Here is a 27,228-nt window from a genome sequence, read left to right as displayed (position 1 = left end):
TTTCTGAAGCAGTTATGACTTTGTTTTTTTCTGAAGGTTTCTTTGAAGCATTTTGATTCGATAGTGCCTAGTTTGAAGAGTTATCCTTCAGTATCCACTTCAAAGGCTACGTACATACAGAGTTTTTGGATCAGAAATTGATTGTCACGAGTACGACGAGACTGGCCCTCAGACTAGGGGCCCTAAACTATCCCTTATTCCAGAGGTAGGCTCAATGGTAGCCAGGTCTGGACTGCCAGTGTGGCCCTAACTCCTTAACAGTCCTGGTCTAACACCCCCTTCCCCCATCCCCTGGGAGGGTTGGGACAGGAGTAGAGAGTCCCACAAATACCAACAGATAGGGGAAAACCAAAGCTCAATCCCACTGCAAGCACACACAAGCGAAGAGACAATACGTGATCAGGGAGAAATAGGGTACAGGGAGGAAACAAATAAACAACAAGGATATTTCACAAACAACTGAGTCACCACACACAAAGACCAATAATGCTGGGGCAGAGCTAGAGCTAACTTCGGCATGTGAGGCTATGTTCCACCATCTTTAAAATGGCTGAGGCAGCTGTGACAGGATGTCAGCTGCCATTCACCACCAATTAGCTCCTGCTAAACCGAAGACCAAAGAGCAGAAAACAGTTGACGCCCGACTCTGGCTGAGCAACTAAGAAGCATCAGATTACCTGCCAGACTCTGCAATGTGAATAGAATCTGGAGTCGCCATGACCCTGATTGGAAACTCTACGCTTTTGAGGTATTTTTGAAGGAATTGGACAGTTTCTACTCAGTGTCTGTGCTAAAACCTTCTAAAAATGTCCATATTACTATGTATTCCCTTCCTGCTCCCTCTTTGACCGGTTACAATCTGGCTTCCGACCCCATCATTCCACTGAAACTGCCCTAACCAAAGTCACTAACAACCTACCAACCGCAGAATCCAAGTGACACTACTCTGTCTTCCTCCTCCTGGACCTGTCCTCTGCCTTTGACACAGTGGACCACTCCCTTCTACTACAAATTTTCTCGTCTCTGGGCATCACAGACTTGGCGCTATCTTGAATCTCCTCATACTTAACCAATCGAACTTTCAGCGTCTCCCACTCTCACACCACTTCCTCATCTCGCCCCCTATCTGTCGGTGTCCCCCAAGGTTCAGTTCTTGGACCCCTGCTGTTCTCCATTTACACCTTCGGCCTGGGACAGCTCATAGAGTAACACGGCTTTCAGTATCATCTCTACGCTGATGATACGCAGGTCTACCTCTCTGGACCTGACATCACCTCCCTACTAACCATAATCCCACAATGTCTGTCTGCTATTTCATCCTTTTCATCTGCTCGATTCTTGAAATTGAACATGGACAAAACAGAATTCATTGTCTTTCCTCCTCATCACTCAACTCCCTCACATGACATATCCATCAGTGTCACTGGCTGCTCACTTTCAGAAGTGCCATGTGCTCGCTGCCTGGGAGTAATCCTAGACTCTGATCTCTCTTTCAAGCCCCACATCCAAGCCCTCTTCACCTCCTGCGGCATCCAACTCAAAAATGTTTTCCGGATCGGTACATTCCTTTCCCAAGAAGCTTCAAAAACCCTAGTACATGCCCTTATTATCTCTCGCCTGCATTATTGCAACCTCCTGCTCTGTGGCCCCCCTTCTAACAGTCTCGCCCCCCTATAATCTATTCTAAACTATGCTGCCCGGCTAATCCACCTGTCCCCCCGCTACTCCCCGACCTCTCCTCTCTGCCAGTCCCTTCACTGGCTTCCCATTGCCCCACGACTCCAGTTCAAAACCCTAACCATGACCTACAAAGCCATCCACAACCTGTCTCCTCCCTACATCTCTGACCTAGTCTCCCGGTACTTACCTGCACGTAACCTTCGATCCTTACTAGATCTCCTTCTCTACTCCAACTCTCATCTCCTCTTCCCACCATCGCATCCAAGATTTCTCCCGTGCCTCCCCCATACTCTGGAATGCTCTGCCTCAGCATATCAGACTCTTGCCTACCTTGACAGGCTTCAAAAGGAACCTGAAGACCCACCTCTTCCGCCAAGCCTAGCTCTACCCTAACCTACTGTATCCTCACCTATCCCTTGTAGACTGTGAGTCTTCGCGGGCACGGTCCTCTATCCTCCTGTACCTGTCTGGGTCTCGTATTGTTTATGATTATTGTACTTGTCCCTATTTTGTATACACCTTTCACATGTAAAGCGCCATGGAATTGATGGCGCTATAATAATAATAATAATAATAATAATAATAAATAATAATAATAATAATAATGTACAGTCACAAAAGTGGTATGCACATTATATTTTTCTACCAAGCGTTTTTTCAAAACCTGTCAAGTTGAAGAAGCTCAGCATGCCATACAGCAGGTTTTTTTTCCAGTGCTGGAGTGGCGCTTTAAATCTAAGTTCCCTTATACAATTTCTATATCTTCTATCTAACATATTTCTATGATCTATCTAGCTATATCTTTATTTTATTTTTTGAGGTCTGTATATGTGTTTGTGTGTATTAGAACATGGGCGGTTGTTGTATTATGAGATGGTGAAGGTTATAATTATGCATCATTTCATACCACTATAATCTGTAATAATACATTTATTTTACTAATAAAATTATTTTACTTTAACATTTGAACTCTTAGGGCAGTTTTCTGTTTGCTGTGTTGCCTAATTTTCTACCAACTTTATTGATGAGACAAAAATGCATGCGGCAAAATTTCACGTAACAAAAAACGCACACAATAGAGCAAGGAAAAAACACAAGTAAACTAAGGTGCGGAATTGGTGCAGAAATTTTGCAGCGCCAAAAACTCAACACTGATTGTGGGAACATAGTCTAAATCAGGGGTCCCAAACTCAAGTGGGTGTATGGGCCGCATATAGAAAAAAATTTGAGATGGACCGCATTCTTTGCAGGACAAAGTGATATTTTTAATGATTTCATCTTTTTTTCCTATACACCTTTGGATCACTTTTTTGAAATTTTTTTGCTTGTTTAATATAACAAACCTGCACTTTTTTGTTTAGTTAAGTTTAAACATAAAAAAAGCATTTTAAATGGCAAAAAAAATGTCATGCTTTATTTTATTTATTTTTTTTTACATTTTATCATCTTCTTGTAATATTGCTTTACAATTAGCAGCATCATATAGTAATCTCAGCCATCATCTTGTAGTAATGTCACCATGCTGCAGTATTATCCCCTATCTGTATATCTGTGTGCCCTGTAGTATTGTGCCCAGTCTTGTGGTATTGTGCTCATCCTTTTGGTGTTGTGCCCAGTAGTATTGTGCCGATCCGTTTGCCCTGTAGTATTGTGCTTAGTAGTATTGTTCTCATCCTTGTGGTATTGTGCCCAGTAGTATTGTTCCCATCCTTGTGGTATTGTGCCCAGTAGTACTGTGTCCATCCGTGTGCCCTATAGTATTGTGCCCTGTAGTATTGTGCCCATCCTTGTGGTATTGTGCCCAGTAGTATTGTGCCCATCTTTGTGCCTTGTAGTATTGTGCTCAGTAGTATTGTTCTCATCCTTGTGGTATTGTGCCCATTTGTGCACCCTGTAGTATTGTGCCAGTACCTTCGTGCCCATCCTTGTAGTATTGTGCCCAGTACCTTCGTGCCCATCCTTGTAGTATTGTGCCTAGTACCTTCATGCCCATCCTTGTAGTATTATGCCTAGTACCTTTGTGCCCATTCTTGTAGTATTGTGCCCAGTACCTTTGTGCCCATCCTTGTAGTAGTGTGCCCAGTACCTTTGTGCCCATCCTTGTAGTATACGCGTGCGCGCACACACACACACACACACACACACACACACATAAACACACACAGCGAGGAGACCGCAGCACTCCTGCGTCAGACACTGTTACTTTGGCTGCTGCTGGTTTGCACTTTTTTAAGAGGTTTTTGAAGGTATTCCAGGGTTGTTCTATTCACATCAATGGTACAATGCTTTAAAACTGCAATATAGTCGGCCGACAGTTGGATCTCAAGAGGTGATAATGGCCTGTACAAAGGATAAGACCTGAAATTGTAAAGGTTAGAACATGCATTTGATCTTGTGCAGTGTACTACTATGAAATGAAATTTTATTTTACTCCTAAATGTCTGTATCTAAATTCGCAATTTAATATTTTTTCTAATATACAATACTGTAATTAGAAATTCCCTATCCCTCCCTCACTTTTCTAACTGCTTTATTTTTTATATTTCCTCTTTGATATCGTTTCGTTTGTAAATCCCAGTGCATGCTAGGAGCCTCAAACGTGATATCATCAGGGGCAGGGGCTTCGGTCACTGCTGCAGCCTCTGCCCCCTCCCTGAAATGAATTGTCATCAGTGACGTCCATTTCAGGGGCTGGGCTCGTCCCTGCTCTATTGAGTATATGCAGGCTGTCAATTACCACAGATGCTCAGTAGAATCTTGGAACTGTGCAGAATTATTCTCAGTGCACAATGGCAGTGCACTCCCTCACCGGCTCTGATTACAAGTGACAAGCTGGCAGCAGACCACACTGTCAGTGCACATGGTAAATAAAGAACGAGCAAGAAGAGACCAGCGCCATTCCCACAAGTGACGTCACTTCTGAACAGAGACGGCGAAGGAGTGCACTTTAATTGTGCACTGAGAAGAATAGTGCACCATGAAAGTGCACAAGATTCTACTGAGCATCTGCTGGAATTGACAGCTGGTGCATACAAAATAAAACACGGATTAGCCCGGCCCCTGAAATTAAGGTCACTGATTGTTTCAGCAAGAGGGCAGAGACTGCAGATTGACCAGAGTCTCTGCCCCTTAATGACGTTTGAGTATCCCCGGGTGAATTGGGGATTTTCAAACAAAGTGTCATCAGCGAAGAAGTAGTAAAACAATAAAGCAGAGTAGTGAGGGAATTTTTCATTAACGTATTTTAGAAAGATTGGATTATTACAGAGATTCAGAAGTAAAGTAGAATTTAGTTTTGGAGCACCTTTTTAACGAATCAGAGCCAATAAGTATAGGCCGCTTATCAGGGGCCACTGCTTTATGCTTGCCCCCCAGGCAAAAATTCGCCAGCCCCTGATTCTCAGCCAGGCTGTGTCAGACTGTCAGCGTCTGCAGCTCAGCGCCGGAGAGTTGTGTACACTGCAGTGTCCCAGAAGCTGCTCCTGCTCTGTTGCTCCTCTCTGTGGCTCAACTTGCATGTGCCCCTGGCTGATGTAGCTTTACAGCCAAAGAGAGGAGCTTTGGAGGCAGGCGGGCGGCAGACATTGGTGGTTGTAGTCCTCACAGGCAACTCAGCACGGTGTCTGCACCCAGCAGAGACTCAAATGGGTGCATTATACACAGTCACAAAACAGAAGCATAGCAATGCCTAGAAAGGTCCTCTGCAGATGGAGCCCGGTCTTCTTACTGGACTGGTAGATGTATAGCCTGGCTAGAATAAAGATTAATTAATAATGTGTATGTATATACACCCCTACTAAATGCAATAGTAACTTATACGTCCCCCCATTAACTTGTATGTCCCCCCAGACGTGCGCTGTTTATTATGTTAATATTTTATTGCATTTTTTTTATCGCGTGGGGGGGGCCCATTAAGACCTTTGCTATGGGGCCCCATAATTTCTATGCACGTCCCTGCTCTGACATCTAGCTATGGTCCTGAAATCCCACGTCTGCGCGCCACATTTGCCGACGTTGCAGTGTAGTGCTTCACCCTTGTATGGATATTCGCTTCATGTTTCTTCTGTGCAAGTACCAGATCACTGAAGAGGAAGTAGCAGTGACTCTCCAGCGCCTGTGCAGAAGAAACATGAAGCCAATACCCATACAAGTAAACAATAGGACCAAGGACCAAGCTATATATGTGAAATAAGACACATGGCTATGGGTGTGGCAGGGTTCTCAGACAGAAAATGCATACTAATTAAAAAATGTGTTTTTGTCTGGAACACCAATGGTGTGAACAAGGTGCAAGACTCAAAAATATACAACTAAACAGGATAGGATAAAGAGTTGCACACCAGTCACAATGTATAGGGGAATAATGAAAAGCAGAACTGCTATGGGAATACTGGACTGAAAAATACAGTGGACTATCTGAAAAAAGTGAAAAACATGAAAACGGAATGTGCATAACTGCTATGAATAATAGGAATGAGAGATTTTTAGCCATTGTATTGATCAATGCAAAGGAGCCCCAAAACCAAGCGCCAAAGTAATCTCTATTTTTGGGGTCCCTAACCTATGTGTAACCTCACCTGCAGTTAAAAACTTGCTCAGTATGGGAAGCAAAGGACCAAGCTATATATGTGAAATAAGACAGATAGCCCATTGTATTTTTCAGTCTAGCATTCCCGTAGCAGTTCTGCTTTTCATTATTCCCCTATACATTGGGACTGGTGTGCAACTCTTTATCCTATTGTTTAGTTGTATATTTTTGAGTCTTGCACCCTGTTCACACCATAGATGTTCCAGACGTACATTCTTTAATTAGTATGCATTTTCTGTCTGAGAACCCTGCCCCACCCATAGCCATGTGTCTTATTTCACATATATAACTTGGTCCTTTGATTCCCATACAGAGCAAGTTTTAACTGCAGGTGAGGTTACACATAGGTTAGGGACCCCAAAAATAGAGATTACCTTGGCGTTTGGTTTTGGGGCTTCTTTGCATTGATCAATACAATGGCTAAATATCTCTCATTCCTATTATTAATAGCAGTTATGCACACTCCGTTTTCATGTTTTTCACTTTTTCAGATAGTCCATTGTATTTTTCAGTCTAGCATTCCCATAGCAGTTCTGCTTTTCATTATTCCCCTATACATTGTGACTGGTGTGCAACTCTTTATCCTATCCTGTTTAATTGTATATTTTTGAGTCTTGCACCCTGTTCACACCATAGTTGTTCCAGACGTACATTCTTTAATTAATACCCATACAAGAGCGGAACACTACAGTGGAACATTGGCAATCGCATTGCATAGACGTAGAATTTCAAGACCACATCTAGACACCACAGGTATCGCCACCCATCAGCATCACAGTATCCCTCTGACATCTAGCTGTGGTCCTGAAATCCTGCATCTGCGCACCACAATTGCCGACATTCCAGTGTAGTGCTCCACCCTTGTATGGATCACTGAAGAGGAAGTAGCAGTGACTCTCCAGTGCCTGCGCAGAAGAAACATGAGGCCAATGCCCATACAAGAGTGGAACACTACAGTGGAACTTCGGCAATTGCGGTGCGTAGACGCAGAATTTCAGTACAAGATCTAGACCTCCCAGGGATACTGTGACGCTGATTGGGGCCAACAGCTATGCTAATGAAGCAAGAAGTAGAGTTATTTTCCAGGCAGTATCCTTCCCATAGCCTGTAAGATCTCATTTATATAGAGAGATAAAAGATGATTTTTCCACAAGAAGGCATCTAAGATGAGGCATACAGGTATGATTATTTTCAGAATTCTATAATCTGTATGCTCATATTAATAGGTTAGATATGTCAGATATGGTGACAGATTTTCTTTAAAGATGAACTTGTATCTTTTGAAGTTGAAGATGGACTCAAAATCATTATGTTGAGGGAAAATGATATTTAAATAGTGTCTGGAAGGCTGCGGTTGGTGCTGCCCAACAAGTGGATCTTCAACAGATTACGAAATGAACAGATTACATGGATGGAAGGCTTATGACTGGTATTGGAAAAATGGGAGGATATAGTGGCCACTGACATTTTTTTGATATGTCACAAATGTATATTTGCACATTGAGTTATTTGGTTATTATTCTCACTTTAGCAGATGAAAATAAACAATTGAGATGGGAATATGTGTGCTTTTCATTTAGTTGCAAAGTAATTATGCTCAATAATAGTTGCCCAATATTTCTGCACACATAGATATTCTCCAAAGAAAGACAACATCTCACTTTTACTTTCTTAAATTTTCCGGTTTTGGATTGACCGTTGTTCAATGATAAAATTAATCATCAACAAATACAAACTGCCTAATAATTGTGCACACGCTATATGTATAGATTTATACCTTCTGCTCTTCAGAGATTACCTTTCAGCAGTCATCTAATTATTATCACTGGCATGACTACAAAGCAAGGTCACCGCCTACACATAAATAACCCAGGATCCACCATTCACAATGGGTGATTGGTAACAGCTCACCTCCTCCCCCATTCCTACACAATGACCTAACATGCCTAGAAAACTCTCCCACGGTCAATGAGTCAGCTTTAGATTATTGTTTCCTATAATAATGTGGCTGCTGATAGGAATATTACTAAATGCTGCTAATAGAAGGAAGGTAAGGCAAGATGGATGACGTAAGAAAATAAAAAATCTACAAATCAGAGAATAATATCAAATTAGAAAACATGAATATTTATCAGTATCTATTGTTAATTATACATATAGGTGATTCATATACAAATACTACTCCAGTAGATTATTTTCCAATATTTCATAACAGGTTAGAAAACTAGCACAATTTTATTGCCAATAACATTGTACATTATATACTTAATACAGCAAAATAATTGGTTTTAGTTAATCCTGTCCAAAATGTAAACCTTATGAAGGTTCCTAATCTAAATCACACATACTTCTAGGAAAGTTTGAAATGACTTACCATTCCATGATTTAGCCAGGGTGGAATGAAATTATCCAGCAGCTTCGGATAAACAAGCTCCCTGTCATAGAAGTAGATAACCCAGAACATTGTCACGACAAACTGGAAGAAGGGGAAAAGAGAAAACACGTGAGTTAATGAAATGTATCCAAATTCTGTCTTCAAAATTGCTAATTTTAGTCCATGGTTGTGACTAGTGGTTATTTTAGAACACATTTTAAGGAAGGCATGGAAAGCATGTTCTGGAATCCTGACCAAAATAGCCCTTCTGCATTTTCCGTAGGGTATTTTATATGGGAAGAATATTGCTGTGGACTAAAGATTCATTTACTTCTTGACATCCTATAAATATGCCTATCATGAACGTGTAATAGCTATAATACATTGCAGTAACCCTTTGTTCTCTGCTATTTTACCCTCATCCATGGCATAATCAGCACCGATTGTGCCATACCAATTAGTACACAGACTAATTCTTGTAGAACTACATGAGTTCTTGTAGAACTACATATCCCAGCCAGCGAGCGAGGGTTACTGAGCTTGTGGGGGTCCAGTGAAGTGCGGGGGTGCAGGTAAGTGCATAGTTTAAGCATAATATCATAGTTTGACACAAGAGCATAGTTTGAAGTTATCCTTATAAGTTTCCCATTGTTTTTCTTTGTTTTTCTAGTTTTATCTGTACTGTTTATCCCCATTTAATAGGTGCTCCATGGACAATGCTACCAGGTGTGTATCTTGTCAGATGTATGCATGCCTTGAACAGCCGTTTGAGGGTGAATATGTCTGCATTCGATGCAAGCATGTTGTATATTTGGAAGCCCAGGTAACTGATCTAAATATGCAGCTTGCAACACTTAGGAGCATTGCAAACCTGGAGAGGAGTTTAGAGTTCACTGAGCATGCTCTGGCTGGGGCCAGAGCTACGGAGGAGGTGGAGAAGATCAGGACCCAGAGGTAGGTAGCTGGGTAACGGTTAGAAGAAGAGGTAGGGGAAAAAGTGTCAGGGACCTAGCCCTGATCTGGCAAAACCTAGTAAATATGCCTGTTTGGCTGATATTAGGAATGAAGGGCCAGGACTAGGATCACTACAGCAGGACGTTACTCCTAGCAACCAGGAAAACGACTGCTGTAGGAAAGAGGGAAATAGGAGTGCAGCAAAGCCCAGACAGATGTTGGTGGTAGGGGACTCTATAATCAGGTGGACAGACAGGGTCATCTGTCGCCGAGACTGTGAATGCTGTGTGTTGTCTGCCGGGAGCTCGGGTTCGGCCTATTGCGGATCGGATAGACAGATTGCTGGGTGGGGCTGAAGGTAACCCAGTGGTCATGGTGCACATTGGTACTAATGAAAAAGTTGAGGCAGGTGGTAGGTCCTTAAAAATTATTACTGGGAACTAGGAGAGAAGCTGAAGTCCAGGACCTCCAAGGTGGTGTTTTCAGAAATACTACCGGTGCCACAAGGGTCACTAGAAAGACAGCGAGAGGTTAGGGAGATAACTGTGGCTTAGAAATTGGTGCAGGAAGGAAGGGTTCGGGTTCATGGAGAACTGGACCAACTTCTCAGTCAGCTACAGACTCTACTGTAGGAACGGGCTGCACCTCAATGGGGAGGGTGCAGCTGTGCTGCGGAGAAAATGGTCAGACGGATGGAGGAGCTTTTAAATTAGGATCTGGGGGGAGGGAGGGTAGTGGAGTAAATAAGGGGATAGATAGAGCAGATAGAGATAGTAAGACAGTATGGGTCAATTAAGGATTAGGGGGGCTGGGACATGCAAGGAACATTGGGAGGCTAGGAGTAAGGAATGCGTTAATAGTATTAAATGTCTACTAGCAAATGCAAGAAGTCTTGCAAACAAAATGAATGAATTGGAGACTCTTATGTCAACCATGGATTATGATGTGGTAGGCATTACGGAAACCTGGCTGGATGAAAGCAATGACTGGGTGACAAACGTAGAGGGTTGCACTACATTTAGGAAGGACAGGAAAGACAAAAAAGGTGGTGGGGTGTATATATTTGTCAAATCTAACCTAAAGCCTGTGTTGAATGATGACATTGGGGGGAACTGCAACAATGGCTAAATGTACATGGAAGGGGAATAATGGAAAAATGCTAATTGGAGTTTGCTATAAGCCTCGTAACATACCTGGACAAATAGAGGGTGAAATGCTGGAACACATTGAAAAGTCAGCTAATAATAATAATAATAATAATAATAATAATAATAATAATCGGGTTCTTATTATGGGGGATTTCAACTATCCAGACATACAGTGGGACATAGATTCTTCTGGATGTGCTAAAAGCTGTAAGTTCTTATCTACTATTCAAGACAATTTCCTCTCTCAGATGGTAGATGAACCGACCAAGGGAGATAATTTGCTAGATCTGGTCCTGTCAAATAGACCAGATACAATCTCAGATCTACAGGTCCGGGAGCACTTGGGCGCCAGCGATCATAATTTGGTACGCTTCACAGTAATATTCAATAGAACATTTAAAAGGGGAAATGCTAGAACCTGGAATTTTAGGAAAGCTGATTTCAACAAATTAAGGGAAAAGCTTAAATGTGTAGATTGGGACAAAGTCATGGCAACTGGGGATACTGAACATAAATGGGGTAAGTGTAAGGATATACTACTAGAGTCCTGTAAAAAACTTATACCCTCTGGTAATAAAATGTCCAGGAATAAAAAAGAAACCTCTATGGATAAATAAGACTGTACAAAGTATAATAAAACAAAAACAAAGGGCGTTTAAATTCTGGAAGGCTGAGAATACAGAAATAGCATTTCAGAAGTATAAAGATATCAATAGGAAATGCAAAAAAGAAATCAAGCAAGGAAAACTAGCTACTGAAACAAAAATTACCAATGACATTAAAATAAATCCAAAAATCTTTTAGAAATACATTATTGCCAAAAGAAAAACAAAGGATAGTATCGGCCCCTTAAAATATAATAAGTTAGTTATAGAGGACAAACATAAGACTGAGATATTAAATAGGCATTTCTCATCTGTGTTCACCAAGGAACTGACTGTTCCAGGGATCATTCAACAAGTGAAAAATCAAAGTTCACCACCCGATATAATTAATTTAACACAAGAACAAGTACATCTGTGTCTGAGTAAATTACACATTGACATATCCCCCGAGCCAGATGGCATTCATCTACGAATATTGAGGGAATTGAGTTCAGTAGTCGACAAACCACTGTATCGAATCTTCTTAAGGCCCTGTTACATGCAACATCACTAACAAGATGTCGTTTGGGTCACGGAATTTGTGACATACATCCGGCCTCGTTAGCGACGTCATTGTGTGTGACACGTACGAGCGACCGCTAACGATGCAAAATACTTACCAAATCGTTGATTGTTGACACGTCGTCCATTTCCAAAATATCGTTGCTGTTTTTGGACGCAGGTTGTTCGTCGTTCCTGAGGCGGCACACATCGCTACGTGTGACACCCCAGGAACGACGAACAAGACCGTACCTGCGTCCTCTGGCAACGAGGTGGGCGTGATTTTCATGCGGCTGCTCTACGCCCCTCCGCTTCTATTGGACACCTGCCGTGTGACGTCGCTGTGACGCCGCACGAACCGCCTCCTTAGAAAAGAGGCTGTTCACCAGCCACAGCGATGTTGCTAGGAAGGTAAGTATGTGTGACGGGTACTAGCGATATTGTGCGCCACGGGCAGCGATTTGCCCGTGACGCACAAACAACGGGGAGGGCGCTTTCACGAACCACATTGCTAGCGATGTCGCTGCGTGTAAAGCACCCTTTAGACTCGCTTGTAACAGGGTTGGTGCCTCAGGATTAGAGGAGTGCTGATGTGGCTCCGATATTTAAGAAAGGTAAGAAGGTGGATCCAGGCAACTACCGTCCAGTAAGACTGACATCAGTAGTATGCAAAGTTTTTGAGGGCATTTTAAGGGATGACATGCAAAAATATATTGCAGAACATAATATAATAATTGACAGACAGCATGGATTCATGAAAGATAAGTCGTGTCTAACCAACCTGTTGTGGTTCTATGAGGAGGTAAGTGTAAATCTGGATATTGGTAATGCAGCTGATGTGATTTATTTGGACTTTGCAAAGGCATTTGATACTGTACCACATAATAGCCTTATACTAAACCACCAGAAGCAAGGACTAGGGGACTTTTCGTCTGCACCATGACAAGTATGTCAATTCATGCACTCTACTTTCCCATGAAGTGATCTTCACTCCACATTGCTCTGCTGTGTGTGCTAATACCTGGTATGTCAATTCATGCACTCTACTTTTGCACTATATCTGACCTGTTCTTTCTTTGCTTCAATATCTTCCTGACATCCTCCAGCATCTGTGTGATCTTTCCCCCCCTGTTTTGCACCCCCCTTTTATGACCTTTGTTTATGTTGCCTATGTTAAGCTGCATTTTTTTTTTTTTTTTTTTGTTGAGTGATCAAGGGGTTAGTCTTGCAACCCACCCCTTCACAGCTGAGTGCACTTGTATGTGTATATAGTGGGGCAATTAAAAGTCTGCACAAGACTTTTCGTCTGCACCATGACAAGTATGCACCATATAAGTATGATGCATTGAATTAGGCCAGAATTGGGCCGGAAGTGACCGGAAGGTAACTGCATACATAGTCACTGTAAACAATGTTTGTGTTTTTCTTTACTTTCTCCCCTATAATACTTCACTTTTTACTGCCCCCTCTGATCCCTAAAGCCAGTAATGAACTATTCATCTCTTCCTCCATCCTCCCCACCCATCTCACCTTCCCCTCAGATATTTTCCTCCACATTTCACCCAGTGTCTCCAGACGCACATGTCCATCTCATGGCCTCTCCTGCTCCCACTTACTAACACTCTCCCTGCTTCTCCTCACTGCTGGGGATATTGCTTCAAATCCTGGTCCTCCTCACCACATCCCTATTGTCACTTCAAACCCTCTTCAACAACCTAACACAAATTTCCGCAACCTCGCAAACCTCATACCCATTCACCCAGCCCCCGCTCCCCCAGTCCCACTAACAGGAGCTCTATGGAACGCTCGCTCTGTCTGCAACAAACTATCCTATATTCATGATCTGTTCATCACTAATAAACTCTCCTTCCTCGCCATCACAGAAACCTGGCTCACCCTCTCTGACACTGCCTCTCCTGCTGCACTTTCTTATGGCGGTCTCCAACTCTCTCACACCCCCCGCCCCAGTAACAAGCATGGTGGAGGAGTTGGTTTGCTCCTGTCCGACCAATGCTCCTTTACAACAATTCCACTACCACCCTCTGTTACTCTCCCCTCTTTTGAGGTGCACTCCGTACGCATCTACGCCCCCTCCAACCTTCAGCTGGCTGTCATTTACCGCCCTCCAGGACCAGCCACTGCCTTTTTTGACCATTTCACCACCTGGCTACTACACTTCCTTTCCACCGACATCCCCACCGTCATCATGGGTGATTTCAATATCCCCATTGACACTTCCCACTCATCTGTCTCCAAACTTCTAACACTCACTTCCTCCTTCAGCCTCACCCAATGGTCTTCTGCAGCTACTCACAAAGATGGCCACACGCTGGACCTCATCTTCACTCGCCTCTGTTCCCTATCTAACCTCTCTAACTCGCCTCTCCCCCTGTCTGACCACAACCTACTCACATTCTCTTCCCTCTCTTCTCCAAGTATCCAACCCCCCCTCCACAAATTTTCACACCCTCGAAGAAATATCAAACACATTGATTTACACGCCCTTTCTCAGTCCCTTCTCCCCCTCACAGACATTGCATTTCTACACGATGCAGATGCCGCTGCAACTTTATACAACACTACAATCTCTGCAGCTCTCGAATCAGCTGCCCCCCTCACACACACCAAAACCCGCACAATCAACAGGCAACCCTGGCACACAAGGCAGACTAAAGAACTGAGACGGGCTTCCAGAATTGCTGAGCGCAGATGGAAGAGGTCTCATTCCACTGAGCACTTCATTGCATATAAAGAGTCCCTCACCACTTTCAAGTCCACACTCACTGCTGCAAAACAAACCTACTTCTCATCCCTCATATCTTCTTTCTCTCACAACCCTAAACAGCTATTCAACACTTTCAATTCTCTCCTCCGTCCTCCGGCACAACCTCCCTCTCCTCTCATCTCAGCTGAAGACTTTGCCTCTTTCTTCAAGCGGAAGATTGACAACATCAGAGCAAGCTTTGGCCCACAATCACCACAGCCCCTCATCATAGCTACTCATCCCTCTTCCTCCAAATCCAGCTTCTCCGCCATGACAGAAAACAATCTCTCCACTCTACTCTCAAGATCACATCTAACCACCTGTGCACTGGACCCGCTCCCATCGCACCTCATCCCCAACATCACCGCAGTCCTCATCCCAGCCCTAACCCATCTCTTCAACCTATCACTAGCAAGTGGTGTATTCCCTTCATGCTTTAAACATGCCTCTATTACACCCATCCTCAAAAAGCCCTCCCTTGACCCATCCTCTGTGTCAAACTATCGCCCCATATCCCTTCTCCCCTACGCCTCAAAACTACTGGAACAGCATGTCCATCTTGAATTGTCCTCATACCTCTCCTCCTGCTCCCTCTTTGACCGGCTTCAATCTGGCTTCCGACCACATCATTCTACCGAAACTGCCCTAACCAAAGTCACCAATGATCTACTAACTGCCAAAGCCAAGCGACACTACTCTATCCTCCTCCTCCTGGACCTGTCTTCTGCCTTCGACACAGTAGACCATTCCCTCCTACTACAGATTCTCTCATCTCTGGGCATCACAGACTTGGCCCTATCTTGGATCTCCTCATACTTAACCGACCGAACTTTCAGCGTCTCCCATTCTCACACCACTTCCTCATCTCGCCCCCTATCTGTCGGTGTCCCTCAAGGCTCAGTTCTTGGACCCCTGCTGTTCTCCATCTACACCTTCGGCTTGGGACAGCTCATAGAGTCCCACGGCTTCCAGTATCATCTCTATGCCGATGACACACAGATCTACCTCTCTGGACCTGACATTACCTCTCTACTAACCAAAATACCACAATGTTTGTCTGCTATTTCATCCTTCTTCTCTGCACGATTCCTAAAACTTAACATGGACAAAACAGAGTTCATTGTCTTTCCTCCTCCTCACTCATCTCCTCCAACAAGCCTTTCCATCAAACTTGATGGTTGCTCACTCACCCCAGTCTCACAAGCTCGTTGCCTTGGAGTGACCCTCGACTCTGCTCTATCCTTCAAGCCACACATCCAAGCCCTCTTCACCTCATGCCGATTACAACTCAAAAATATCTCCCGGATTCGTGCTTTTCTTAACCAAGAATCTGCAAAAACATTAGTGCATGCCCTCATCATCTCCCGCCTCGACTACTGCAACCTCCTGCTCTCTGGCCTCCCTTCCAACACTCTTGCACCCCTCCAATCTATCCTAAACTCTGCAGCCCGCTTAATCCACCTCTCCCCTCGCTACTCCCCAGCCTCGCCACTCTGCCAATCCCTTCACTGGCTTCCCATCGCCCAACGACTCCAGTTCAAAACATTAACCATGACATACAAAGCCATGCACAACCTGTCTCCTCCCTACATCTGTGACCTAGTCTCCCAGTACCTACCTGCACGCAACCTTAGATCCTCACAAGATCTCCTTCTCTGCTCCTCTCTTATCTCCTCTTCCCACAATCGTGTACAAGATTTCTCCCGTGCATCCCCCATACTCTGGAACGCTCTACCTCAGCACATCAGACTCTCCCCTACCGTGGAAAGCTTCAAGAGGAACCTCAAGACCCACCTCTTCCAACAAGCCTACAACCTACAATAGCCCTCAGCCCAGTAGACCACTGCGCAACCAGCTCTGTCCTCACCTATTGTACCATCACCCATTCCCTGTAGACTGTGAGCCCTCGCGGGCAGGGTCCTCTCTCCTCCTATACCAGTCTGTCTTGTACTGTTAATGATTGTTGTACGTATACCCTCTTTCACTTGTAAAGCGCCATGGAATAAATGGCGCTATAATAATAAATAATAAATAATAAAACTATATGCAACTGGGTAAGGAATTGTCTAAATGATAGGAAACAAAGAGTAGTCATAAATGGTACATACTCTAAATGGGCTATAGTCAGCAGTGGGGTGCCACAGGGATCTGTGCTAGAACCAATTCTTTTAAATCTCTTTACTAATGACCTTGTGGATGGGATTGATAGTAAAGTGTCAGTCTTTGCTGATGACACCAAACTATATAGGATATTAAAAACTGACCTTCTAAGTACAATATTACAAAAAGATCTGGATAAGATGTCAGAATGGGCAGATACTTAGCAAATGAGATGTAATGTTGATAAATGTAAAGTAATGCACCTAGGACGGAGTAATCCTATAACTGCGTATACATTAAATGGAAGTAAACTCGGAACTACAGAACAGGATAAGGACTTGGGTATTCTCATTACAAGTAGGCTGAGCAACAGCATTCAGTGTCAGGCACCAGCTGCTAAAGCAAACAAGATTTTAGGGCGTATAACAAGAGAAATTTGATCCCGTGATCCCAACGTATTGTTACCCCTCTATAAATCACTTGTAAGGCCACATCTAGAAAATGGGATTGAGTTTTTGGCTCAACATTTTAAAAAGGACATTCAGAAGTTAGAGTCAGTTCAAATTCGAGCAACTAGACTACTACAAGGAATGGAAGGTCTCCCACATGATGAGAGGTTGAAAAAGTTAGATATGTTTAGACGTCTCAGAATGGAAAAAAAGCGATTCCGGCAGCTAAATAAGAAAGAGTTCTTTACAGTTAGAGCAGTCAGACTGTGGAATGCCATACCACAAGAGGTAGTAATGCCAAATACTATAATGGCTTTTAAAAAAGGGCTGAATGATTTCCTCAGTACACATAACATTGTTGGTTATAAATGACTTAGGGACAAAATGTAGAACTGGTGGAGGAAGGTTGAACTAGATGGACCTACTATATGTCTTTTTTTCAACCTAAGTAACTATGTAAGTATGTAATGTATTTGTAGCATCCTTGAGCCACTCGGGGCACTACTAGGAACTGCATCCTCACCAGGATGAAGGGCCTACCCACAGGGACAAGCAACCTCTAGACACACCAAAATCCCAGTTTCCATTCCACACCAGGGCTAATTGACTAGTCGGACACAAGGTGATGGCCCCCTAGAGGGCGGAGCCAGACCAGGGGACTAAACAACCTGGTGGGAGGGGACAGTAGTCAGTCTAGAGAAGTCTCAAAAGTAGTGTGTCCCAAACACACAAAAGGAGTACAATTTCCATAAAATATAATAATCTTTATTTAGAAAAATAGATAAAAACCACAAAAATGTACAGTACAATATTACATCAATTATGAGGATGTAGGAGGACCTCTACCAAACATCACCCCCCACAGTAGTATATGTATGTGCCCAGTACAGGCATGTATAAATAATGCCAGTGGCAACCAAGAAGACAGGAAAAGTCAGCGTATCCTGAAGTTTAAACAATCAAAAAATCCTGAATGACTGCTAAATGGGAGCAAAACAACTCCCAAACTGACCCAGGGTAAGTGCTTTATATCGTAATCAGGAAACTGCAACAAGTGAAATAGTTAAATGCCACTTACCCATGAAAGGACAGGGAGCAAAAAGGCGCACACAGTGGGGGGAAGAGGAACTGCAACCAATCCCGAGTCTAGCGAAGTCTGTAGTAGTGAGGGAAAGTGGAAAGACGTGCATAAAGCTGTGTTGTGTAACGGTGACCCGGGGGCACAGGAGAGTGGTCGCCAGGGCAGGTACACCCAAGTACTATTGGGACCAGAGCACCGACGGGGCACAGGGCCCTAGGTCAGGCAACAGTTTCATACGGCCCGGAAAATACCTGCACAGTGAGGGCACCTTCATGGACCTCACTGACCCACAGATCCGAGGGCACTAGCAGTAAAGCAAGGATCAGGGTTTCGGGATACAGACCAGCCCTACAGGGTCCACACTGCCCGCCGTACGGACAAGAAGACTGCCACAAAAAGGGACAGTTGGGCCCCAAACCGCTCCACGCTACAGGGACCCAACCACACTGAGGGTGCCGTGGACAGAGCAACTGAGTCATCAACTGGCACTGGAACTACAGGGACCTGAATGAGCCATCCGAGGGTCAAGAGTGAGGAGAGACTGTTAACTACAACCGACGGTGTGGACTCCCTTATTAACGGTGAAAGTCTCCATCATACATCTCCTGCCTGTGGAGGGCCTACCACCATAGCTGCCATTACCACCAGCCCTAGGGGTAACCAACTCAGCAGCGGCGGTTGCCCCAGATTAACCACAACCTGCAGGTGGCGTCACAAAAATTACTTTAATCTCCCCTATAAATACTCCCCATTAAAAAGCACCCAGGGCACGGGATCGGACAATGGCCACCAAAGTGACATTCCCCAGTTATACACTGCCCGGGACAGAATACCGCATTCCCTAGGCGACACATAATACAGATTTATTATTGTAAAAAATATCTCTTTTGTAATTAAACAAAAAATAAAACAAATAAAACAAAACTGGCTGCGGTGACTGCAATTCAGATACATTATCCAATGAGAGTCTGCGGTATTCTGAAATCAACATTTTTTAATTAAAAGCATATACAGCCATGCTTCTCCACATCTACAATGTGTAATATTACTTGTTGTTCAGACTGCTTTATGTGGTTTAAACATAAACTTGCTACAAGGTAACCTTGAAGGAAAAGTATGGGAGCAGATATTTTTTATAGCAATGATGGAGAGATTGAAAATGCTTGAAACTAAAACCTCAGAGAGAAAAAGAAAATAATTAGTTAACGGTTACTTAGTCACCCACTAAAAAGAAGCCATAAAGAGGGAGCAAATACAGAATGTCCCTTCTACGTTAATGAGCAAAAAGGTAATAATTAGTGATGTGCGAACCCAAACAGGAAAGTTTGGGACTTGAACTCAAAGACAAACTTTTTAAGGAAGTCAGTGTCCAAGTTTGGAGTTAGGGTGCTGTTCGTACGCTAGCAAAAGTTGTTGAAAGACTGCAGCCAATCAACATGCATTTCGGCATAGGGAAGATGCCTGGACGCTGCTGTGAACAAATTAAATATGAAAAATAACAAAGGGTTGCCTCTATTTTTGATAACAAGAACAGGTAAAGAAGACAAGTTGGTCTGCAGCCCTCAGCTGTTTGCTTTACCTTAGCTGGTTATCAAAAATATTTTTTTATTTTTTTTATTTTTAAATGGGGTAGGGTCCTCCTCTTTATGATAAAAAGCCAAGGTAAAGCAGACTGCTAAGGGCTAGTATTATCAGGCTTGAAAGGCCCATGGCACTTTACAGCCTAAAAACAGCAGCCTGCAGTTGCCCCAGAAGTGGCGCATCCATTAGATGCGTTAATTCTTGGGCTTTGCTCTTCTCAATTACCCTGGTGCGGTGGCAATTGGGGTAATGCTTTAGGGGTTGATGTCAGCTGTGAATTGACAGCTGGCATCAATCTCAGGGGTTAGTAATGGAGACAGACAGCCCCCATTATTAACTCGGTAGAAAAATTTAAAAAAATACAAAAAATGGTTTATTTGAATAAAGACTTGCCCACACTCCCTCGATCATCAATTTATTAATTTAAAAAAATCCTTGAAGTTCCGACATAACCCAATGGGGAATAAAGATTCCCCCATACTCCTTCGTTCACCAATTTATTAATTAAAAATAAATCCTAGACATTCTGACATAGTCCAATGGTGTAATATCCCACGTTGTCCAATGAATACTATGAAGCCTCGTCTGAGAATGAGGCTTGATAGGTCACTTGCGGTCAGCAGCATGCATGGAATTTCCCGCTCTTGATGGGCGTTGTGGGACATTATATCTTGGATTACATCGGAGGTTTTTTAAATTAATAAATTGGTGAATGTGGGAGTAAGGGGGAAGCCTTTATTCGAGCAATTTGTGTGTGGGTATTTTTTAATTGTACATTTAACGGGTTAGTAATGGGGTATCTGATTTGATGCCTATCCATTACTAACCCCTGGGCTTGATTCCAGCTGTCTATTCACAGCTGACATCAACCCTAAAAGCACCAAGACAATTGGGAAGAGCAGGGCAAAGCACAGCAATAGGAGCATCTAATGGTTGTTCCACATCTGAGGCATATGCAGGCTGCTATTTGTAGGCTGAAAAGTGCCAAATAACCATGGGACTTTCCATCCTGATAACACCAGGTCCCCAGCTGTCTGCTTTACCTTGGCTGGTTATCAAAAATAGGGGGGGGACCCAACACTATTTTTTTTAAACTATTTAAATAAATAAATAACATAAAAAATGGGGTCCCCTCTATTTTTGATAATCAACCAAGGTAAAGCAAAGAGCTGATAGCTGCAGTCCATAATGTCTACTTTACCTGTGCTGGTTATCAAAAATAGGGGGAATCCCAAGTCATTTAAAAGTTTTTTATTCCCTATCCACATTTTTTTGCAGGGCAATTGTCCTGCTCTTATCCCCATTTTGCAGCCCCTACCCCTTACTATGACCATTTTACAGCACCAAAGTTTAGGTCCTCATTGACTTATACGGGGTTTGGGATTCAGGGTCAAGTCCGGGTGAATCCAAACTTGCATGGGTATGCTCATTCCTAGTGACAATGTTTTGAACTTTTGACTTTCTGGCCCCATATCTCACCATTTACTAGGTTTGAGTGTGAGACTACCTTCATTTTAGAGATAACTAGCTGTAGTACCCAGGCGTTGCCCAGGAAAGTAACTGTCTCTTTGTCTCTCTCCCAGTCTCTGTCTGTTTGTGTCTGTCTCTGTCTGTATATCTGTCTGGCTCTGTCTGTGTGTCTGTTTCTGTGTGTCTGTCTCTGTGTGTCTGTCACAGTGTGTCTCTCTCTGTGTGTTTGTCTCTGTCTGTGTCTGTCTGTCTCTGTCTGTTTCTCTGTCTTTCTTTCCATGTCTGTCTCTTTCCTTGTCTCTCTCTTTCTCTCTGTCTCTGTCTGTGTGTCTGTCTCTATCCATGTGTGTCTCTGTCTCTATCTATGTCTGTGTGTGTCTATCTCTCTGTCGGTCTCTGTATCAGTTTCTCTCTGTCTCTCTCTATCTGTTACGGTTGCTGCGAGCACTGGAGACTATGTCCAGATTTTTTGCTACTGCACATGTGCGAGCGCTGGAGACTAAGTCCAGATTTCTTGCTACTGCACATGTGCGAGCGCTGGAGACTAAGTCCAGATTTCTTGCTACTGCACATGTGCGAGCGCTGGAGACTAAGTCCAATCTTGGAGCCATTGCACATGTGCGGGTGACATCATCGCTGACACGAGGTCACATGTCTCTGACACCTTCTATGCCGATTGGTCGCTGGTCATGTGCTTGTGACGTCTTGCTCGGTGATAGGCCAGCATGACGTCACTCCTGTCGTTCTGGCAGCGGATTGGCTTTGGTGTCCTCCATCTTGGATGAGGCACAGAGTCTATATAAGACCCTGACACACGCCGCATGGTGCTCAGTCCTCTTGGTTCATGCATATGAGTAGACGCTCTGTGCGCGTTCCTCTAGGCATTCCTCTGTCTATACTAGGTGAGCGCTACCGGCAGGGTAGCGTTCTTATACCTTACAGCTTCGGCTGCTGTCCGTATCCTTACCTCTTAGGGGAGCGGACATAGGCAGGTGCCTGAGGCACATGGTCTGGCTGGGCCTTGTGATTCTACTCGTAGGTGGACGTTGCCGCTAGGGTAACGTTCCTTATACTGCGTCTGGCAGTTGTTCGTATCCTCGCACACTAGGGGAGCGAACAGAAGTAGGAGCTTTGTGCGGCTTACGCTGCTGTTCGTCTCTTTTGCACCACTAGAAGAGCGGACCTAGGCAGGTGCCATATCTAGTGGTTCGTGTCCTCGCACACTAGTGGAGCGAACGCAGGTAGGAGCTTTGTGCGGCTTACGCTGCTGTTCGTCTCTTTTGCACCACTAGAAGAGCGGACCTAGGCAGGTGCCATTTCACACACATTGCCTTTGTCTCTGTGATTATTAACAGAGATCATTCCACACACCCTCCAAGTAAGGGAGGAATTGCTTTACTTACTTATTATATCCTTCTGTGAGTTAACAGAGGTATTGCACTCTGCCATAGTCTGCAGCAAAGTCTTTGCACGGTGGACCCTGACTGTCTGATACTCCTTTCGGTTATTATCAGACAGCCCCCCGTAACACTATCTCTGTCTCTATCGCTGTGTCTCTCTCTCTGTATCTATTTGTCTCTCTCTAGCTCTGTTTCTGTCTATATCTGTCTGTCTGTCAGTCTCTTTCCCTGCCTGTCTCTTTCCCTGCCTGTCTCTTTCCCCGTCTGTGTCTTTCCTCGTCTGTCTCTTTCCCCGTCTGTCTCATTCCAGGTCTGTCTCGTACCAGGTCTGTCTCTTTCCCCACCTGTCTCTTTCTCTGTTTGTCTCTGTCTCTTTCCCTGTCTTTTTCCTTGTCTTTGTCTCTTTGCCTGTTTTTGTCTTTTTCCCTGTTTTTGTCTCTTTCCCTGTCTCTGTCTCTTTCCTGTCTGTCTCTTTCCCTGTCTGTCTCTTTCCCTGTCTCTTGTCTTTTTCTCTCTCTCTGTCTCTTTCCCTGTCTGCCTCTTACTTTGTCTGTGCCTATGTCTGTCTCTCTCTGTTTTTCTACCGACATCTTATTACCTCACACATAAGATTGTTATACTATGAATGTCTTTCGTTCCTATAGCAACAATTCACAGCTGCTATTAATAACCTATAGCTTGTAGCTCCATTGACTTTAATGGAGGACAGGTTTGTTGGAGAGTAACTGTTAAACACGGGGTTAGACAACTTCACTGTTGGTTATTGACATGAAAATATCATATATCCTATTGTTATAGATCTGACTGTTTTACCTCAAATTGTTAAACAAACATCTGGCAGGAGTGGGGTGTCATATTGTAGCCCATCCTCACTACTAGAAGCATGCATGGATATTACCTTAAGAATTGGACATAGAGTATGGAAAAAATCCACAATATCATAAACAGCCCAAGGCAAAATCCAAAAAATGCTCAGCGCTCTCCTTCCCTTCCCGACGCGTTTCCTCATAAATGATTCATCAGGGGATTTTTTTGGAGGCTGCAGTATAAGAAACATAGTGAGCTATTGACCAAACAAAGTGGTACCAAAGACAGAGAAAACGAATGAGAATCCCCAAACTAATCCCTATAAAGCAAAATGTGGAGCATTACCTTGTTGTAGGAGCATGGAACTTATTAATTCCCTGTGCATGAAACGCCTGTCACGCTAGACCAGGGGCAGCGCTTCCTATAGAGTCCACGTGTGCTATTGGACAGACCGGCACTTTTATTTCCGGTCAAAGAGTGCTTGATCGGGAAATTGCGCGGTATGTGAAAAAGTCACATGATCGCGGGTCTAACATGTGATCTCCACGTCATGAATCCCGGTCACATGGATTACATTGGTTTCCAGTCAAATGCATGCTGGGCCGCAACGCCACTGGTAAAGCAAAGCGAGGTCATGTGACCGCCGACCGGCACACCGCCCCCAGCAGGATTATACATGAAAAATACATACCGGCAGGAAAACGTGATTACGATTTTGACATCGTGATCACACAATTTTAAGATAGCTATCCAATAGCATAATCTATGCATGCATTTGACTCTGTGGAGAGCTTTTCTCATGTTAATGAGTAAACTTACTACCTTGAGAAAGGCTGTTTCCAGAGCCAAAACATCAATTTTTTTTAGTTTTTTTTTCTGTGCCTTATTTCAATAAAATCACCTGCAAATCTACATATGGTGCAGCTTTTTCTAATTTTTGTGTCAAAGTTTTTTCAATCCTACTGCAGCAGATTCAAGCATGACCTAACATGTGATCCCAGGTCTCTTCCCAATGTTGGTGCATAATGGCCGACTCTCTTGAGTATGTATACATCTTTTTCTTCAACTCTACCCACAACTGTTCGATTGGGTTGAGGTCTGAGGACTGTGGAGGCCAATCCACCAGCTCTACTTCATTGTTATTGAACCATTTCTTCACCAATCTACACATGTGCTTCGTGTCGTTGCCCTGCTGGAACACTATGTCGTCCCTTTCATACCTATAGTAGTTGAGTGTATAAAGTAACTCATCTTGTATGATATTCACATATAGCTCAGTATTGAGACCACCATTGATCCTGGTCAAATATCCAATGCCTTTGGCTGTGAGACAACCATATGTCATCAGGCTTCTTCCACAGAACTTGACAGTTTCTTCAATTTCTCTATCCATTAGCACTTTTTCCCCTTGCTTCTTCCAGACTCAGTTAGACCCATCAGAGCCTAGTCTATTGACTTTTTGTTTCATCGCTCCAAATCACCAGTTTCTATTCTTCTACTTTCCACTTTTCGTACTTTTCTGCAAACTCAAGATAATGCTTCTTATGATCATTTTGAAGTTGAGGTTTCATCACCTTTTTTTGGGCCACCATTCCAGACTTGTGTAACATGCGTCACATGATACTTACATAGATCTCTGTGATATAACTATTACAAAGCATATGAGCCACCGTCACTGCTGTGTTTGTTGCGCCAAACTGATAGACCATGTGATGAGCTGACTTATTGCCTCTGATAACTTTCCCGAATGTCTTTTGGCATTGAATGGATGGATGAACTTAAGTTCTTATTCTTCCAACTATCATGGCACTCATATGATACAGTTTGGCAATTTTCTTGGAAGAGAGACCACTATCAATGAGCTGGATGGTGCTGTTTCTCTTTTCTTGGGAAATTTTGTTCATGGCTGCTCTTCGAATGGAACCAGTGACCTTTCACCCGAGAATCAACCTAATAACACATTGAGCTATCATAGAATGTGAGAGCAGGTTGTAATTTGTAGTATAAAGGAGCAAAACAGTAACAATACAGTGACATACAGTGACAAGGATCTGCATAACTAATCATATCCTAACTAGTTGCAAGTTAAAATAATGTATGACACTGTTAATATGATTGTTTATAATATGAAGGTAGTCTCACACTTAAAGATTTAGTGTATGGTGAGATATGGAGCCTGAAAGTCAAAATGCCAAAACATTGTTAACTTTTTGCTCATCAATGTATGAAGTGTCAGTGTGGTGTATTATTTTTTTTTTTTATCAGACAGCATACATACCCATTTAGAATAGAAAATGCTCTGAGTAACACGGATCTCACACTTGGATCCGTGATTTTCATGAACGTTTGAATACATCCATGAAGCTGTGTTGAGGAGAGCCATTGGACCAAATACTTAATTAACCTCTGGACATAGGGGACTGTGGGAAGTGTGTTCAACTAAATCAATTCTCTATACCTAAGCCAGTCTTCAGAGGTATCCAAGATGGCCCCGATGACTTCGTAGACCCGCCTACGATGACGCCCACCAATCAGCTCACGGAGTAACACATTGTTCAACCCACTGACCAATGAACACATCCGGGCATGCCCACTGTAGAGCTGACCATGCCCCTTTCCTAGTTTATATAAGTGTTATGATCCGGTAACCGTGGAAGATTACAAAAAACTCCCATAGGTGAAAAAACACCAAAAAACAGGAGAAGTTGGAATCTTAACAGCCGTGGAGCGTTCCTAAAATCCTAGACACCATGTCACAGCCTGAGAAATTAGCTATGCCTCACAGAATGAAATGAGGAAATCTACCTTGCCTCAGAGCAGTCCCCAAAAGGAGTAGGTAGCCCCTCACATATAAAGATAACGGTGATATAGAAAAAACACAATACTCAGATAGGAAAAACAGAATTAGCAAAGGCGAGGCCCAACTAACTAGATACAAAGGTAAGGATAGAGAACTGATTGTGTTCAGTGCAAAATCCCTATAGCAAAATACCAAACTCCTGGAAGCAAAAAGGCTAGATCATACGATCTCACCTCCACTATACCAGGTACCCCTGTTAACAATGGAGAACAAAAATACCAAAATAACACAAAATACAGAAAAACAAATAATCAAATCAGACAGGGATAAAAATCCCTTTTCTTGCAGGAAAGCCAGCACAGGAAAAACCCATTTGTTCAAAGCACAAATGAAACCAAGCTTCACCTGCAAGAAAACACAGCAAAAACAAGGAAAAACAACACCCAAAAGTGTAAACCAGAAAGCAAGGCAAAACTGAAACTTATCTGCTGATGTCTTGCTCAGAGATACAGGAAAGGACAAATCTCCAGGCCAGGAACAGAGACAGGGCATGTACAATTATAACTGGCAACCGCCGGGCTGAAAGTGCTCTCCTATATAGATAGGACTTCCCCAATTCCCAATTAACACTGACATCTGTCTGAGACAATAGCTCAGATATATGTATGAGGAAAAATGACCACACAGAGACGTGTCTCTATCCGGGAGAAGCTCAATGCTCTTCTAACCCATATATTGTAAAACAATCACAGTTATAAAATTCAACATTTGACCTTGAAACGGGAACAAGGAGTAAGAGATAAAGCCCCAGCTTCACATCCCAGCTGGTGAGAACCAACATGTTATGAAGACAATGAGTATGTTATGAATACTTCTTTGTTCATTGT

The 27,228-nt window shown here is 43.3% G+C and overlaps 1 protein-coding gene across 1 annotated transcript in view; it reads right to left on the bottom strand.

The window, feature by feature from the left end:
* Window positions 1–27,228, bottom strand: part of AIG1 (androgen induced 1) — a 606,269-nt gene that overhangs the window by 277,979 nt on the left and 301,062 nt on the right. Inside the window, exon 3 of the mRNA XM_075339801.1 lies at window positions 8,643–8,744. Coding sequence (XP_075195916.1) covers window positions 8,643–8,744 — 102 coding nt within the window. The remainder of the gene's footprint in view (window positions 1–8,642; window positions 8,745–27,228) is intronic.

Source organism: Anomaloglossus baeobatrachus, chromosome 3, assembly GCF_048569485.1.
Source record: "Anomaloglossus baeobatrachus isolate aAnoBae1 chromosome 3, aAnoBae1.hap1, whole genome shotgun sequence".
Classification (NCBI taxonomy): domain Eukaryota; kingdom Metazoa; phylum Chordata; class Amphibia; order Anura; family Aromobatidae; genus Anomaloglossus; species Anomaloglossus baeobatrachus.
Note: the sequence above shows the minus strand (reverse complement) of the source record. Positions and strands in the feature narration are given on the sequence as shown.